The sequence below is a fragment of the Gavia stellata genome, chromosome 35 (genome assembly GCF_030936135.1).
Source record: "Gavia stellata isolate bGavSte3 chromosome 35, bGavSte3.hap2, whole genome shotgun sequence".
Lineage (NCBI taxonomy): Eukaryota > Metazoa > Chordata > Aves > Gaviiformes > Gaviidae > Gavia > Gavia stellata.
Window position 1 is genome coordinate 1,541,556 of NC_082628.1, and position 16,572 is coordinate 1,558,127.

Consider the following 16,572-nt stretch of genomic DNA (forward strand, 5'->3'; position numbering starts at 1 on the left):
GTTTGCCTGGGGCATTGCCATAGCTCGGGGGGAATCCATGGCCGTGGGGCACAGCCTGGCCATGGGGCACATTCTGTCTGTGGGGCATAGCCCAGGATATGGGCACAGGCTGGCCAGGGGGCATTGCCATGGCCATGGGGCACAGCCTCGCTGTGGGGCACATCCTGGCCACGGGCCACACGGTTGTAAGGCACAGCATGGCCGTGGGACACAGCCTGGCCATGGGGCACAACACAGTCTGGTGAGTCCTGGCCCTGCAGACAGGGTCCCTGCTGTCACCTGTGGCACCGCTTAGCCCTATTCCACCACAGCACGGGGCCATGCCAGCCATGGGGCATAGGGCATGTCCGCCCTGACCCCCAGTCCTGTGCCCTGCAGATGGCGAGGGCCAGGTAGTGTGCCCGGGTGCCCTGAGTGGGGTGAGGATGCTGGCAGGGCGGGTGGCGGCTGGAGGGGCGGCGGTGGCGGCGCACTGAGCCGGCCGTGGTGCTCCGCGCCCTCTACAACTACGCGTACCGTGCCGAGGACGGGCGACACGTGGCCATGGCTGCTGGCGAGCAGTTCCTGCTGCTCCACAAAGCCAACGAGGACTGGTGGCAGGTGAGACGGGCCAGCGAGCCCCGCTGGGCTCGGCCCTTCTTCGTCCCTGCTACCTACGTGGCTGAGCTGGACCCTGGTGATGCCGGGAGACAGAGCACGCTGCCCCCCAGCCAGCCTGCGGGCACAGGTGAGCGGGGCAGGGGGGCACGGGGCTGGGGCCACGGGGCAGGGAGACACCGGATGGCAGGATGCTGGGAGAATGGAGCCATGGGGCACCGAGGAGGGGGCAAGGGGTTGGGGGCATTCAGGGCATAGGATGAGGGGACATTGGGAGTACAGGGCTGGAGGACACACCACTGGGAGTCCTGGCTGTGGGTCTGGGTGCACAAGGCTGGGGGAAGATTGGGGCTGGGGGCACTAAAAGCGCGGGATAAGGGGGCACTGGGGGGACAGGGCTGGAGGACCGATTGAGGGCACAGGGCAGGGAGACACCCGTGAGGGATGATGGGGGCCAAAGCGCTGGGAGTGCAGGAGATGGAAGGGGCACAGGGCTGCAGGCTCTGGGAGACACCAGGGACATGGGGCTGGGGGTACCGGGGCCAGGGGGACACTGGGTCTCTGCCCCCCACCTGCAAGCTGAAGCATCATTTTGGGTTGGTGGGTACCCTCCTCTTCCCCCAGGCCTGCCACCGCAGTGCCACTCACTGGAGGACCTGTGTGGGCCCCCCCCGGCCCCACCCCAGGAGGCCAGGCTGACCCCCACCCGCTCCATGAGCCGCTGCGTCAGCACCAGCCAGCTGGCAGAGGGGGCCCTGCCCGTCCCCCCCCCAGCCCTGCCGCGGTGCCAGTCCCAGCAGGAGCTGCTGGCCCAGGGCACTGGGGTGAGTGGGGGCCAGGGGGCCCCACAGGACAGCCTGTGCCCCCAGCCCTGTTCCCCTCTGCGCCCCTGCAGCCTCGCCGGTGCTCCCTATCCCCGCACACCCCCCAGCCTTTGCACTCTCCTTCCCTCAACACGCACCCTGCACCCTTACACCCCCAACCTCACCCACCTTCACCCCCTGCACCCCCAACCTCGCCCACCTGCGCCTCCAACCTGCCCCCCTGCATCGCCTACCTGCAACCTCTGCACCCCCCCAACCTTGCCTCCTGCATCGCTTACCTGTACCCCTTGCACCCCCAACCTCTCCATCTGCATCACCAGCCTGCACCCCTGCACCCAACTTCACTCCACTGCGTTGCTGACCTGCACCTCCCAAATTTGTCCCTCTGCATTGCTCACCTGCACGCCCACCTTGCCACCTTGCATCGCCCGCCTGCAACCCCTGCACCCCCCGACCTCGCCCCCCTGCATTGCCTGCCTGCACCCCTGACCTCGCCCCCCTGCATTGCTCACCTGCACCCCCTGACCTTGCCCCCCTGCATTGCTCACCTGCAACCCCTGCACCCCCGAACCTCACCCCTCTGCATAGCCCACCTGCACCCCCTGACCTCGACCCCTGCATCGCCCACCTGCAACCCCTGCACCCCCTGACCTTGCCCCCCTGCATCGCTCACGTGCAACCCCCGAGCGCGCACCCCTGCTTTGCCTACCTTCAACCCCTGCACCCCCCAACTTCGCACCCCTGCATTGCCTGCCTGCACCCCTGAACCTCACCCTCCTGCATTGCCCACCTGCACCCCCCGACCTCACCCCCCTGCATTGCTCACCTGCAACCCCTGCACCCCCCGACCTCGCCCCCCTGCATCGCCCACCTGCAACCCTGACCTCACCCTCCTGCATTGCTCACCTGCACCCCCCGACCTCGCCCCCCTGCATCGCCCGCCTGCAACCCCCGAGCTCGCACCCCTGCATCGCCCGCCTGCACCCCTGAACCTCGCCCCCCTGCATTGCTCACCTGCACCCCCCGACCTCGTGCCCCTGCATCACCCGCCTGCACCCCTGAACCTCGCCCCCCTGCATTGCTCACCTGCACCCCCCGACCTCGTGCCCCTGCATCGCCCGCCTGCACCCCTGAACCTCGCCCCCCTGCATCGCCCACCTGCACCCCCGAGCGCGCACCCCTGCTTTGCCTGCCCTCACCCCCTGTACCCCCCAACTTCGCCCCTCTGCTCCGCTCCCTACGCACCCCCACCCCCCTGCCCCCCAGCACCCCCCAACCCCGCCCTCGCTGCCGCCGCTTCCTCGTCGCCGTGGGGCAGCGGAGGAAGTACGGGGGGGGGGGGGGGGGCCGTGCCGCCCTCAGCGGGGCCGGGGGGGGGCCGGTGCTGCGCGGCCGCGGGCGGCAGGTGGGCGCGGGGCGTCGGGCCCGGGCCGGGGGAGCCCTGGGGTGGCCGCAGCCGCCGGAGGGGCCGGGGCGGGGGCGGGCGGCAAACGGCCCCGGGGAGGCGGTTGCACAACCCTGATCTGGGCTGGGCAGGGCGCCGGGGGAATGCGGGGGGGCTGGGGGGGAGGGCAGGGGGCACTGCGGGGGGGCTGGGGGGGAGGGCAGGGGGCACTGCGGGGGGGCTGGGGGGCAGGGCCGGGGGGGAGGGCAGGGGGGCAGGGCAAGGGGACACTGCTGGGGGGGCTGGGGGGGCAGGGCATGGGAGGCAGGGCAAGGGGCACTGGGGGGGGGCTGGGGGGCAGGGCCGGGGGGGAGGGCAGGGGGCACTGCGGGGGGGCTGGGGGGGCAGGGCATGGGAGGCACAGCATGGGGCTGGGCGTATGCTATGGGCATTGTCCATGTGCCCCCCAGTTTAGGATCTGGCCCCCCAGGTGCCCCCCCTGGGAGCCACCATGATCTACTGCAACCTGGAAGAGCTGCAGCGGGCGGGGGGCCAGGCTGAGCCCCCAGTGCCAGCCGGACCCCCCCTCCAGGTTTTGGGGGCCTGGGAGCGCCACCTGGACCCCAGCAGCGGTCGCTGCTTCTTCTATAACCCCCAGACGGGCACGACCTCCTGGAAGCCCCCCCGGCGGCACCGGGAGGCGGTGGGCATGGGGGGCAGCAGGGGGGAGTACTGGGGCCCTGCCAGCCTCCCCGCCAGCTGGGTCTACACACCCCCATCCCTCCCTGGCCCCCCATGCCCCCCCCTTCCCCACCAGCATCCATCCCACTGTCCCCCATACTCCCCATGCCTCCCCCACGCGTCCCCACCACTGCCCATGCATCGTGTCCCCGTGTCCCCCAATGTCCACTGTATCTTTCTCATGCCCCCCCCTTGCCCCCCACAGTGGCCCCTGTCACTCCTTGATTCTCCCCAGTATCTTCCCTCCCACCCCTTCTGTGTGGCCCCACCAGCACCCCCTCTGACTCCCCCAGTGCCCTCCAGGTCCCCCTCACTGTCCCCCCTTGACACTGGCACAGCCCCACTGGGCTGCTGGCAATTAGCGCCAGCGCTGATTGCTGGGGGGGGCCCAGTCCTGGGGGTCCTGGCCATGCCGTCCCCTGAGGCTGATCCCTGTCCCTTGCAGGGCCTGACCCCCCCTGCCGAGCCCCCCAGGACCATGGCACGCTGGAGCTCCAGCGATGCCAGGGTCCCTGGTGGCACCGTGAGCTGGGGGACGGGGGGGACGGGGGGGGGGGGAGGGCAGAAGCACAGGGAGGGGGCAGGGTGGGAGGGGGCTGGGGAGGAGGGAGGATGGGGGGCACTGGGTGGCACGGGAGGGGTCAAGGCATGGATGGATAACGGGGGGCACTGGCAAGGGTATGCGGGGGCACCAGGCAGGGCCCGGGCTGTGCCCCCTGCACTGTCTCCCCGCTGCAGGTGAGCCACGGCCGGACCCTCGCCCACCACAGCCTGGAGGACCGGACAGCGGCCCCCCAGCCCCCCCTGGCCCCGGTCGAGCCCCCGCCCTGCGCCCCCGCCCTGCCCACCGTGAGTTACCCCGGGCCGGGTGGCGCTGGGGGGGCCGAGGGGGCCGAGGGGCGCTGGGGGGGCCGGGGGCAGCACTGACCCTGTCCTCGCAGGAGGTGCAGAAGGCCGGGCAGCTCAACAGGACCAAGATCGCTGAGGGGGGAAGGAAGCTCAGGTGGGGACCGGGGTGGGGAGGGGGCTGTGCCAGGCTGGGGTCCCTGCGGGGGGGTCCTGGTGCAGGGGGCTGTGCCAGGCTGGGGTCCCTGCGGGGGGGTCCTGGTGCAGGGGGCTGTGCCAGGCTGGGGTCCCTGCGGGGGGGTCCTGGTGCAGGGGGCTGTGCCAGGTTGGGGTCCCTGCGGGGGGGTCCTGGTGCAGGGGGCTGTGCCAGGTTGGGGTCCCTGCGGGGGGGTCCCGGTGGGGGCTGTGCCAGGCTTGGGGAGGTCCATATTGAAGCAGGGGGTCTCTGCCAGTCTGGGGGTCCTTGCCAGGTTTGGAGTGGTCCCTGCTGGAGCAGAGGGTTTCTGCCAAGCTGGGGGGGCCATGCCAGCCTGGGTGGGGGGGAGTTTATGCCAGGGGGGGCTGTGCCATCTGGGGGCAGGCATTCCCGCCTGGGGGGGCCATGCCAGGCTGGCCCACGCCTCTTCACAGCTGAGGGGCTCCAGACAAGTGATGTCCCTGGCACACAAAGGCGCCTTCGGCCGTGCCAGGCTGGGGGTGAGGGGGTGGATCCGGGGCACTGCCAGTGCCCAAATGGTGCCCGGGGCTTGTGTGGGGCTCTCCTGGTGTAGGGGGCACCCAAGCCTGCCCCCAGCCCTGGCTGGGGAGGGATTAGGGGTGCCCCTCACCTCCTGCCCCCAGGAAGAGCTGGGGGGTCTCCTGGGTGGTGCTGGCCGGGAACAGCCTCATCTTCTACAAGGAGCCCAAGGGGCCGGCACCCACTGCCTGGGTGAGTGTGGGGCACGGGGGTGGGCTGGGACAGTGGAGTGCTGGAGCTTTGGGAGGTGTGGGGGGGACAGTGGGGGGAGAGGGCTGTGGAGGAATACAGGGTGCTGTGGAGACACAAGGCGGACAGGGCACCCATGATGTCCGGTGCCCCCCCAGTGCCCTGCTAGCAGCCGCCCCGAGAGCAGCGTGGACTTGCGGGGGGCTGCCCTGGATTGGGCCCGTGACCTCTCCAGCAAGAAGAATGTCATCCACGTGAGTGGGGTGGGACCCCAGGCTAGGGATGTGGGGATGCCTGAAGCGCACAGCCCAGAGGATGTGGGGCTCTCCATAACAGTCCAGGCATCACAGGGATCCCCCCAAATACAGCCCACGGAGAAGGGGACCCCACAGCCCAGCACGTACAGGAACCCCCAAAATGCGACCCACTCGTATATTCCCCTGGGGCATGGAGAGGGTGGTGTAGGGACCCCCCTTGGGTTGGGGACACCCCTGGAGCCCCCCATTGTGGGGGGGGGAGCAGGGCACCCCTGGAGTGCCTGGGTCCAGGGGTCCCTGCCACCCCCAATCCTGCTGCCGCCCCCCCCCCCGCCAGCTCCGCACTGTGACGGGTAATGAGTTCCTGCTGCAGTCGGACCAAGAGGCCACCATCCAGGAGTGGGCCCGGGCCATCCGGGGGGTCATCCGCCGGCTGGTGAGTGCCTGGAGGGGGGGCAGGGGTTGCCCCATGGTTGCCCCCAGCCCCATCGGCATCCCTAACTGTCCCTGTCCACCACCCCTCCCTCCACCCAGGACCTGGAGAACCCCGTGGACGTGCCTGTGGGGTGGCTCCGCCGGGGGGACTTTGGGGATCTGGTGGAGCTTAGCGGGGAAGAGGACGAGGTGCCACAGGTCACTGCGGGGGCCGGGGCTCCAGGTAGGGTTGGGGGGCCGAGGGGGGGAGCGGGCCTCAAGGCTGGCGTGACTGTGACCGCGACCGCACCCCGGGCCCGCTGTGCCCCCAGGTGCCCCCCATGCCCCCGACGCCTCGGAGAAGAAGCGGGTGAAGAGCAAGCTGAGGCGCTTCATTGTCAAGCGGCCCCCGCTCCAGAGCCTGCAGGAGAAGGGGCTCATTCGAGGTGGGTCTCCCCACCTGCGGGACCTCCCCACAAGTCCCACCACACCCTCGGGACCCCCCCAAAGCCTCCCACATCCTCCCTCTGCCCCCAAAGTGGGAGAGGAAGAGGGTGCCTGAGTACTCTGTTGAGCCTTGGCTGGCTGTCCCCAGTGGGCCCCAGTGTCCCTCCCTGCCCAGTGTTCCTGCCCTGAGTGCCTGTGCACCCATTGGTCCCAGTGTCCCTCCCAAGTCGCAGCATCCCCTTCTGATCCCTGTCGCCCTCCTGATCCCAGTGTCTGTCCTCCCCCCTCAACCTGTCCCAGAGACCCCCCTCAGTCCCTGTGTACCCACCAGTCCCAGTGTCTCCCTCCAGTCCAGCATCCCTTCCTGGTCCCAGTGTCCTTTCCCAGTCCTGGTGTCTCTCCCTGCCCTCACCACCGCCTTCCCGGTCCCCAGCATTCCTTCCTGGTGCCTGTACCCCCGCCCTGATCCCATTTGCCCCCTGCCGAGTCCCCGTGCTCCCCATCCCAGTTTGCCCGAGCGATGCCCTCTCCCAGACCAGGTGTTTGGGTGCCGCCTGGATGCCCTGTGCCAGCGGGAGAGCACCACAGTGCCCCGCTTCGTCCGGCTCTGCGTGGAGGCTGTTGAGGAGAGAGGTAGGGTCCTCCCAGCCGGCTGTGCCCCCCCAGCTGGCACAGACTTCCCCCACCATGTCTCACCCACCTCATTGTCCCCAGGCCTTGATGTTGATGGGATCTACCGGGTCAACGGGAACCTGTCCGTGATCCAGAAGCTGCGTTTTGCTGTGGACCGGGGTGAGGGGACCAGGGGGCACAGGATGGGGGTGCTGGAGAGGGTACGTGTTGGAGGACGTGCCCAGGGATGGGGGAAGGCGTCTTCTTCCTCCATGACCCCTCCTTCGTCCCCACAGAGCGAGCCGTGACCTCGGACGGGCGCTATGTCTTCCCCGAGCAGCTGTGCCAAGGTCAGCCGGGGTGGCCGGGCAGGGGGTGGCCCTGGTGGTGCTGGGGCCTTGGGGGGCCCAGGTGCAAGCTGACCTCCCCTGTTCCTCCCAGAGGAGCGGCTCAGCCTGGCAGACCCCGAGTGGAGCGATGTCCACGTGGTGACTGGTGCCCTCAAGCTCTTCTTCCGGGAGCTGCCCGAGCCCCTAGTGCCCTACGGGCTCTTTGACTCCTTCATTGAAGCTGTCAGTAAGTGCCCCCCTGCCGTGCTCCCCGTGGGCATCCCCAGGCTACCGGTGCTGGGGGCGGCCACCCATCTCTGAGCACTGTGTCTCCTCCCCAGAGCTGCCGGACCCCCAGGAGCAGGTGGAGCGGGTGGCTGAGCTGGTGCAGAGCCTGCCCCCCCCCAACTATGCCACCCTGCGCTACCTTCTGGCTCACCTCTGCCGGTAAGGGGGCAGCTGTGGGTTGGGCTTAGAGCTGCGCCACAGGTGGATGGGCTATGGGGTAGCATGGGGTAGCTGGGGGGGCGGTATCGGGTGGCCCTGCTATGCTGGAGGCGGGGGGCGGGATTAGGGCCTGCCAGAGAGATGGAGCCCCGGCACATGGACCACCTGGGGTGATGGAGGGAGGACCAGGGCTGGGTGGGGTGCATGGGACCACCCCCCAACCCTGCGCATCCCCAGGGTGATGGAGCGGGTGGATGTCAACCGCATGACACGACAGAACATCGGCATCGTGTTCGGGCCGACGCTGCTGCGGCCAGAGCGCGAGCCAGGCAGCCTGGCGGCGGGCATGGCCCAGCAGAACCAGGCCGTGGAGCTGCTGCTGGCACACTTTGACCGCATCTTCCCTGCACCCCCCTGAGCCTGGCACCCCCGCCCGAGTCAGGCATGGGTGCTCTGGCTGCCGGTGCCCCTTCCTACCCCGCCAGTCTTCCCTGTCCCATGTACCTTCAACTTTGCAGTAAACAGGCACCTTGCCTGCGACCGCCAGCACCTCCTGCTCTGACCAGGGTTGGGGGGTCTGCGGCACCCAGAGCCACCCACCTCCTGCCACCTCCCCAGAGCACGTTGTCATCCAGGCATATGGCAGCCCCCAAGTGCCCTTCCCTCTGCCCCCTGCCATGCCCCGTACACCTCCCCAAGGTCATGACAGTGCTGATTTATTTCCACCATTCATTAAATGCTTATCTGTTGCCATCAGACCCTGCCCCCAGGAAAGGCCCCCGGCTCTGCTGGCACAGCCAGTGCCAGGGCAGGATCCGGCCATACCAGGGCTGGGGGTCTCTGAGGTGTGCTCTGGGGTGCCCGCACCCCGCTGCAGCTACCACCAGCCCCTGTGGACCCCAGGGTGGCCGGCACCACCAGGACTCCTTTCTGTAGGACACAACGGTCAATGGGTATGGGAGCTCTCACAGCGCCCTGTCAGGGTCACCATCCCCCTGGGCCTCCCAGTGGCCCCCAGTCCCTCCCAGGGCCTCAGCACCTTCTCTGTGCCCCCTACTTCCCCATTTCCCATCCCAGTGCGCCCCCAGGACCGAGTGCCACCACGCACTGCTTCTGCATTCTCACAGTGCCCTCCCAGCTCCCCAGTGCCCCCAGACCCCTGCTCACCAGTTGCACCAGCCGCTCCCAGTTCCCAGGCAGCAGTGTTCACTGGATCTGTTCTTAGCCCAGGGCAGGCAGGAGATGGAGGGCAGGCAGGGGCCCAAGAGCTCCAGTCAAGAAGGGGCAGAAGGAGACTTGGGAGGCACAGGGTCCTAGGGGGCACAGCTGGATCCCAGGAGGCTCCCAGGGAGACGCCAGCCCTGCTTTGGGCAGGGACCGATCCAGAGGCTTGTTGGGGTCCAGGAGGGACCCACTGATGCCCGATGGGGTCGGCTGGTGTGGCAGGGCAGCCCTGGCTCTGTGCGGTGGCTGATGACTGTGCCATACAGCCTTAGCGCCCCACAGGCATTGCAGTGCCAGGGCCCCATCCTGGCCTGGGTGGGGGTCCCAGAGGGTGGAGGGTGTCCAGGAGACACCAGCACGTGTGCAGGTGGGTGGTGGAGGAGCTGGAGTGGGAAGAGCTTTTCTGGCAGCCAGCTCAGCAGTAGGGCTGCTTGCCTGGGGGAGAGTGGTCCAGAGGCACCGGGCGGGGGGGCTGGCGTGTGGCCCAGGGGCAGCAAAGGGCGTAGGGGATGGGGCTTTTTAGGGAATGGGGGGCCTCGTGCTATAAGGCTCAGACAGGCTCAGAGTTGTGGAAGGGAGGGTACAGAGGTGATGGATGCGCGGTACAGGGCGGGGTGATGTGGGCTCACCACTGTGGATGTGCCAGGACTTGAAGGTTTTTCTGACACCGGGCACAGGGGAAGCATCGCCCCGTCCTTCCCCCGCTGCTCTCCACCTGCAAGCAGACAGTGGCTCAGGACCCCCTCCAACCCCCACCCAGCTCCCCTAGCCCTGCACCCCCCGGCATACGTGGCTGGGCAGGGGGCTTCCTCATAGGCCTGGGGTGCTGAGAGCAGGGCTCTGCCCGGGGCAATTCGGGGTGCTGGGAGGACCATGAAGTGGCTTGGGCCATTCTCAGTGGCGTCATCAGGAGCCAGAGCTGGAGCCGGAGAAGGAAGCAGGTGGTCAAAGGCGGTAATGGTGGAGATGGACAGTCAGCCCAAATCCTCAGCACCTAAACCCCTGGGCACCCCCGATACCTCTTTCCACTGCTGCCCTCTCCCACATCCCAGGGAGCAGCACCCCTGGATCCCCCCAGGTGACAGAGGGCAGGTGGAGCTCAGCTGCTGTATCCAGCTCTCGCCTGCCCCAGGCTCCCCATCTGCCGGTGAGAAAATGCCTGAAGCCAGCGGCCCCCACCACCAGGGGACCCCACTTTTCAGGGGTCACACCTTGGGTCCTGGGGGTGCAGTAGTGCCCCCTCAGCCCCACAGGCAAAGGGCACCCAGGGACTTAGACCTTGGGATGGGGATAGCCTGGGACACTGGGTACGGCGAAGGAGTGTGAAAGCCCCCACTGCACTCGTAAGACACTCTGCCCCCCAGACACATGTGGGGACACTTTGCAAATGTGCCCTAGTGCCCTGCTCACGTCTGGTGTGCACGCCTGTGCACACGACTGCTCCCCAGCGTAAGCGCAGACCCAGGTGCGCTCACACACAGGCACTCCCATGCTGCTTGGTGTATATGTGCCCCCACTGCCGCTGCCTCGTCTGCACATGCCCCCTCGCACATGCACCCTTGCATACATGCACTCTTGCATGCATGCCCTCGCGCACACACCCTCGCACAAGCGCCTACTCTGCCCACAGGTCCCAAAGTGCAAGTTCCCTCCTGGGAGACCAGCTGCTCTCCCCCACACCACAGAGTGGTATTGGAGAGGTGTCCGATCCCCCCTGTAGTTGGGGTGCAGTGCGTGGGGTGTGGGGGGGTGATGCCGCCCCACAGATCTTCCCCATGCATAACCATCCCAGCATGCTGTGCCCTGGCATCACGCGGACTCCGTCACGTGAGATGTGGGGGTCCCAAGGGTCTCCCACTGCGCAACGCCTGGATAAGCTGCGCCCCCCCACCCCTAAACTCTGCCTCCCACAGCCCTCCTCGTGCAGAGGGCAAAGCCCCCTGCCACAGCCCCCGCCCCAGTAAGGATTTAAGAACAGGTACAGAATGGGACCCGTGGTACCAGCACCGAGCACCTACATCTGGACCAGACCTCCTGGCAGCGGGAGTGCAGGTTGCAGTGCCCCCGCCCCTGGCTCCTCGTTCCCCTCCAAGCTGCTTGCGGGCCCCAGGTGGGAGGGCGTTGCAGCTCCCTCTACCCACCCTGGCTGGAGGCGATCTACAGGGCACCCAGATACAAGCCAGATGCCTGGAATCCGAGGATATATGGGTGGGAGAGGGGATGTACCCCCAGCCCGCGCCTCAGTTTCCTCAGGTGAACAGGACTGGGGGCTCAAGGTGCCCCTGAGCGGCAGGGACCCCCTGAGAGTGGGCTGCTGCAGGCAGGCATGGCGCCAGGCACACCCCAACCCGCCAGTCCCCTGGGATGTGGGTGTTGTGGGTTAACCCTGTAGGCAGCTGAGTACCACACAGCCAGTGGGATGGGGGAGAGAATTGGAAGGGTAAAAGTGCAGAGACTCATGGGTTGAGATAAAAACAGTTCAATAAGAAGAAGAAAAAAAAAAGAGAAAAAGAAAGAAAGAAAGAATGAAAAACAAAACCAAGAAAATCAAGTGATGCTAAAAAGAAGAAAGAATTGCTCACCACCAGCCAAGCAATGCCCTGTCAGTCCCTGAGCAATGGCAGCCCCAGCAAACTTCTCCCTCCCAGGTTTTTATTGCTGAGCACATCATCCTATGGTCTGGGATATCCCTTTGGTCAGTGGGGGTCAACTGTCCGGGCTGTGTCCCCTCCCAACTTCTTGTGCAGCCCCAGCCTACGTGCTGGGGGGGCAGGGTGAGGAGCAGAAAAGGCCTCGAGGCTGTGCAAGCCCTGCTCAGCAATAGCTAACACATCTCTGCCTGATCAACACTGTTTTCATCACAAATCCAAAACATAGCCCCATACAAGACAGTATGAAGAAAATTAACTCTATCCCAGTCAAAACCAGTACAGTGGGGCGTTGCCCCGTGCTCATCCTGTGCTGGCGCCAGGGCTGTGCCGGGGGCTGGCCGGCCCCTCGGCCATGGCTGCTGTGGGAGCAGGTCCCACTGGTGTGAGGGATGGGGGGCAGGCGGGGCACAGAGGGGAAGGCAAAGCAAAGCTCGGGGCGCTATTGCCTGTGTGAGGTCTGGAGGGACCACCAGAAGCACACGTTGGGGTGCAGGGCCTGTGCCCCTGCTCAGACCCTTCCCCTGTGCCTACATCCAACGCCCCTGGGCCCCTCCTCCCGAAGCCCCAAACACCCCCCCACAGCCCCTGGCTGTGACACCCAGGAGTGGCACCGCCGGACCCTGCTGTGGCGAGGCAGGCGCAGGTGGACACTCAGCCCGTGTCCAGTCATCGCCTGTCCAGGGTCCCCGTCTGCGGGTGACAAAATGCCCGCAGCCTGCGGCCCCTACCTGCCCAGGCCTTCCTGCCTCATGCCTGCTGCACCGAGGCAGGGCTTGCGTCCGGACACGGCGGAGGGGTCTTCACCCTCCAGCCATGCATGCAGGGGAGAGAGACAAGACCAGACCTCCATCTTCAGCCCAGGCTATTTCACCTCCCGCTGAGACAATGGTTCTTCTCCTTCCTCTCCTGGGTCCAAGAGCCACAGCCCAGTGCCTGATCCTGCACTCCTGCCGCAAAAGCTGCCACGTTCATCAGTCGCTGCGGCAGGAGCTGCTCAGAGCACAGCACCTCTGTATCGCAGGGGTAATGCAGCACCACAGCTTTCTGCAACGCTACACAGGCCCTGCTTACCACTCCACAAAAGAAGTGAAAAGCATCAGCTGGAGTACAGAACCAGGGGTCACATCGACGACCACGATTTAGTTAACGGCACAGGTCAGGACAGTTTCCTGGAGCTCCATAAAAGCAGCCACTCCTATACTTCTGTACGTGTTCCTGCAGCCTTCTCAAGCAGTGCTGCGCAAGTTCACGTCTCCTGCTCTGGGAAGACAGGGACTCCCCAAAGCAAGGGTGCTCTTAAACCACACCCGCTCCCCACACCGGTGTGAACAAGACTGGTAATTCGATTAGTGCAGTCATGTCCAGAGTGGAGTGGGGGAAGAAAATATTAAAACTTAAAAAAAAGGAAGAAAGAAATTAAGCTGTACTTATATTTATTATACAGCTGACCACTGACTCCCTCATGCAGTCTGCGTCAGACAGTCCCGTGTCGTGCGTGGTACAGGCGGGGTGTCCTGGAGGAAGAGTGGGTGCTTGCAACGCAGAGTGGTTCACAGCACCCCCTCGCTTGCTCACTCAATTCTGACACATTGCAGTTTACCTGTGGCCAGTTAAGTGGACTTATGGATGGTATTACCCAGTTTTAACTAAGCTAACCTTTACAAAATGGACAAGTGGCTTAAAAAGATTCCTGCAAAGAAACCGTGTGAAGGTGATGCTGATAGCGTGAGCACAAGTGAACAGCAAGAAAACAGCAGAACTGACACTTTTCCTCCTCCTCTTCCTCATATGAACTCTTTGCCAGCTGTATGACAAGGTAAAACCAATGATGATCTCATCAAATCTGACAAGAAATCAGCCAAAAAAAAAATCAGAGTTACCAAGAAGACTATTTGAAATAGGGATTTACATTTGCTACCGTTGGCAGTGAACCTCACCCTAAGTCCGTACTGTGCCTTGAGATAGGAGCTATTGGTAGTAGGAAGCCATCATGACTAGCAAAGTATTTAAAAACTGAAGCATCCAGAACATAAAGACAAACCTGCAATACTGACATCGCTAGGGATTTTCCAGCTTGATAGCCCTGGAAACAGGTGTGAAATATGACCAACCACTTTAGACATACACATACCCAGCTGGGACCAGCACACCTGGACCACTGTGGAGCCAATTGGTTGGGTTTTCTTCAGAGGACCTGGCTGGCCTTCAGTAAACTGTCTGTAGGATGGCTGAAAAGAGACAGGCTTTTTGTCAACTGGGTAGGTATGCTGTCCGCTTAGTGTTATACTGCAGAACTGGAGAATGTGTGGTCTGCACCCACCACAGAGGCCTTAACTTCTTCCATGGTATCTGCTGTAATCTGTGCAGAAAGACTCATGCGACAGCTCAGCCTTGAGGAGTATCAGGAGACCTCAGCATCTACTGCCCTTTCCAATAGTTTTGCTAGCCAGCTTTATAATCCACCAACAGCAGTTCAGAGACAGGAAGAAGGGAAATCAAGCAAGACCAAGACTTTTCCCAGCCCTGCTAGTGATGATTTCAGGTCTCCTTTACCACCTGTGCCTACAGCATGCTAACAGCAGACCAGAAAAATCACAAGCTCTTTTATAGAATAGGAAAAAATTAACTTCCTCTATCATTTACCCCCCAAAAGTTCACTTGCTGTCTTGCAAACTGTAGGCCAAAACAAGACTCCACTCCAGTCATTTCCAGGAAACAAACAATATAATCTGAATAACTTTCAATCTAAATCTACCTGACATGTCTGAAGTATAGTAGAACCACCTGAAGTCTGTGATTAGTAGCTCAGATGTCAATATAGGTGGCTGTGAGATGACAGACGGTGCAGTTGCGCCAGCTAAGGCTGACAATGGTATCTATTTCAAGGGAAAGAATTGAGCATACCGGCTTTGTTCTCCTTTTCAGTCTGACAGCTTTCACCACGGAGGAATCCCAGTCCTCTGGGAAATTCACAGCACTGGTTAGCTCAGACTAAATACCATACAGCCTCCAGCCAGGAATGTCATAGAATCATAGAATGGTTTGGGTTGGAAGGGACCTTCTAAAGTCATCTAGTCCAGCCCCCCTGCAATGAGTAGGAACATCTTCAACTAGATCAGGTTGCTCAGAGCCCCGTCCTTTAAGTTTTAGCCAACAGCACATCAGAGAAATGGCCTGATCTTGTAGCTGACCCTGCTTTGAGCAGGAGGATGGACCAGAGACCTCCTGAGGTACCTCCAACTCAAATTATCCTATGATCCTATGAGAGACAACACCTAGCCTAGTGAGACAGGAATGGAGCTGCTACCATAACAGGAAGACACAAGTCTTTGCAAGGAATTGCGACTTGGTGCAAGGTGAAACAAGGAGCAGTAGAATGGACTAGGTAAATTGAAATGGATTTTTACATACTCATCTGAAAGATACAATAGATCAGGACTGCCATCCACTGTGAGTGAGCAGTACTGCAGAGGAGGAAAGACTTGACAGAGGCCAGCTGGGAGGTGTTAGGGCCCAAAGAGTACCAAGAGTCTCTACCACCCCTTACCCTGCACCTCAGGCGTTTTGCTGCCTGTATTCAAGCTGACCTCTCACAGGGTACACCTGTGTAACATGGGAGCAGACTCATGTAAAAAGACCTAAGTTGTGAGCAAGAGCAGTGAGAAGCTTCATTGGGGACCTCCACCCATACACCCTCTGCCCCTTGGCTTGGGAGTTGCATTGAAATTCACCTCCCCAGCCTTGGAACAGCCTGTTCTTGCTGCTCCCTGACTGTTACTTGAGTCTTTCTCAAGCCCTGACCTGACTGCGATGGGACCAGGCCCTAAGGCTGTGCAGTACCTTGAGCCCCAAACTTGCAAACTAAGTGCTGTGAGTCTTATACTCTGGGAACCCCCTGGACTTCATGGCAAGTCCCTCAGCCTTGTCCCTCTGGAGACATCAAATGTGACCCAACAGCAAATGAGGACTGATCCATAGTGACCCCGAAACTTATGACTGTTGACCCAACTGAAGCGTGCCCAGCCCCAGGGTACTGGTGGGGCTCAGGCACCAATGCACACAGCAGCGTGTCCAGCCCTGGGGTACCGGCGAGGTTCAGGAACCCTGACACACAGCAGCATGCCCAGCTCCACGTACCATCAGGGGTCATGGCCCTTGCACACAAAAGCGTTCCCAGCCCTGATGCTCTGATGAGACTTGGGGATCCTCACACCCACAGCAGGTCCAGTGCCGATGCATTTGTGGGGCTCAGAGTCCCTTGCATGCAGCAGCGTAGCTGTTACTAGCGCACTGGAGGGCTTTGGGGACCCTTGCACAGAGCAGCTGACTCAGTGCAGGTGCATCAGTGGAGCCTGGAGACTCCTGCGCCCAGCAGCTTGCAGAGCCCTGAGCTACCAGTGTGGCTCAGGCACCCATGTACAGGCAGCACGTTCAGCCCCGGCCTACAGGCAGCGCTCAGGAAGCCTTGCACACAGCAGCCTTTTCTTCCGAGGGCTACTGGTGAGGCTCGTGAATGCTTGCCCTGTGGGCCCCTGCCCAGATCTGTGGAAATGGCAAAGCTTGGTCATCCTCGCACACAGCTCCATGACCAGCCCCGGGACGCCAAGGATACTCGGGTACCCTCAAACAGCAGTTCGAACAGTAGCTATGCCCAGTGCAGTGGCAGGGCGTGGAGACGCTGGCACACAGCAGATTGCCTAACCCCAGCATAACAGCAAGGTTCAGGAATCCTCACAGTCAGCAGCATCTTCAGTCTGGGGGTACTGCCAAAGCTTGGGAATCCTAAGACAGAGCACCACACATTTCCCAACTCCAGAAAATAGATAGGGACTGAGAAGCAATGCGCACAACAGCATGCCCAGCTCCGGCTTTCT

At 63.2% G+C, this 16,572-nt stretch overlaps 3 protein-coding genes across 3 annotated transcripts in view; 2 read left to right on the forward strand and 1 right to left on the reverse strand.

Annotated features, from left to right (window-relative positions):
* The window catches only part of LOC132320358 (dynactin subunit 2-like), a 197,292-nt gene that overhangs the window by 107,035 nt on the left and 73,685 nt on the right, over window positions 1-16,572 (forward strand). The gene's annotated exons all lie outside the window — the stretch shown is intronic.
* DCTN2 (dynactin subunit 2) overlaps window positions 1-16,572 on the reverse strand; it is an 88,166-nt gene that overhangs the window by 32,355 nt on the left and 39,239 nt on the right.
* Window positions 129-8,241, forward strand: LOC104257460 (rho GTPase-activating protein 9). Its single transcript, XM_059832596.1, has 16 exons — window positions 129-185; window positions 436-727; window positions 1,222-1,421; window positions 3,296-3,542; window positions 4,285-4,549; window positions 5,233-5,320; window positions 5,476-5,571; window positions 5,912-6,010; window positions 6,109-6,232; window positions 6,321-6,434; window positions 6,970-7,068; window positions 7,150-7,227; window positions 7,344-7,397; window positions 7,489-7,623; window positions 7,718-7,823; window positions 8,061-8,241. Exons 1-16 carry the CDS (start codon window positions 129-131, stop codon window positions 8,239-8,241), a joined length of 2,235 nt encoding a protein of 744 aa, XP_059688579.1.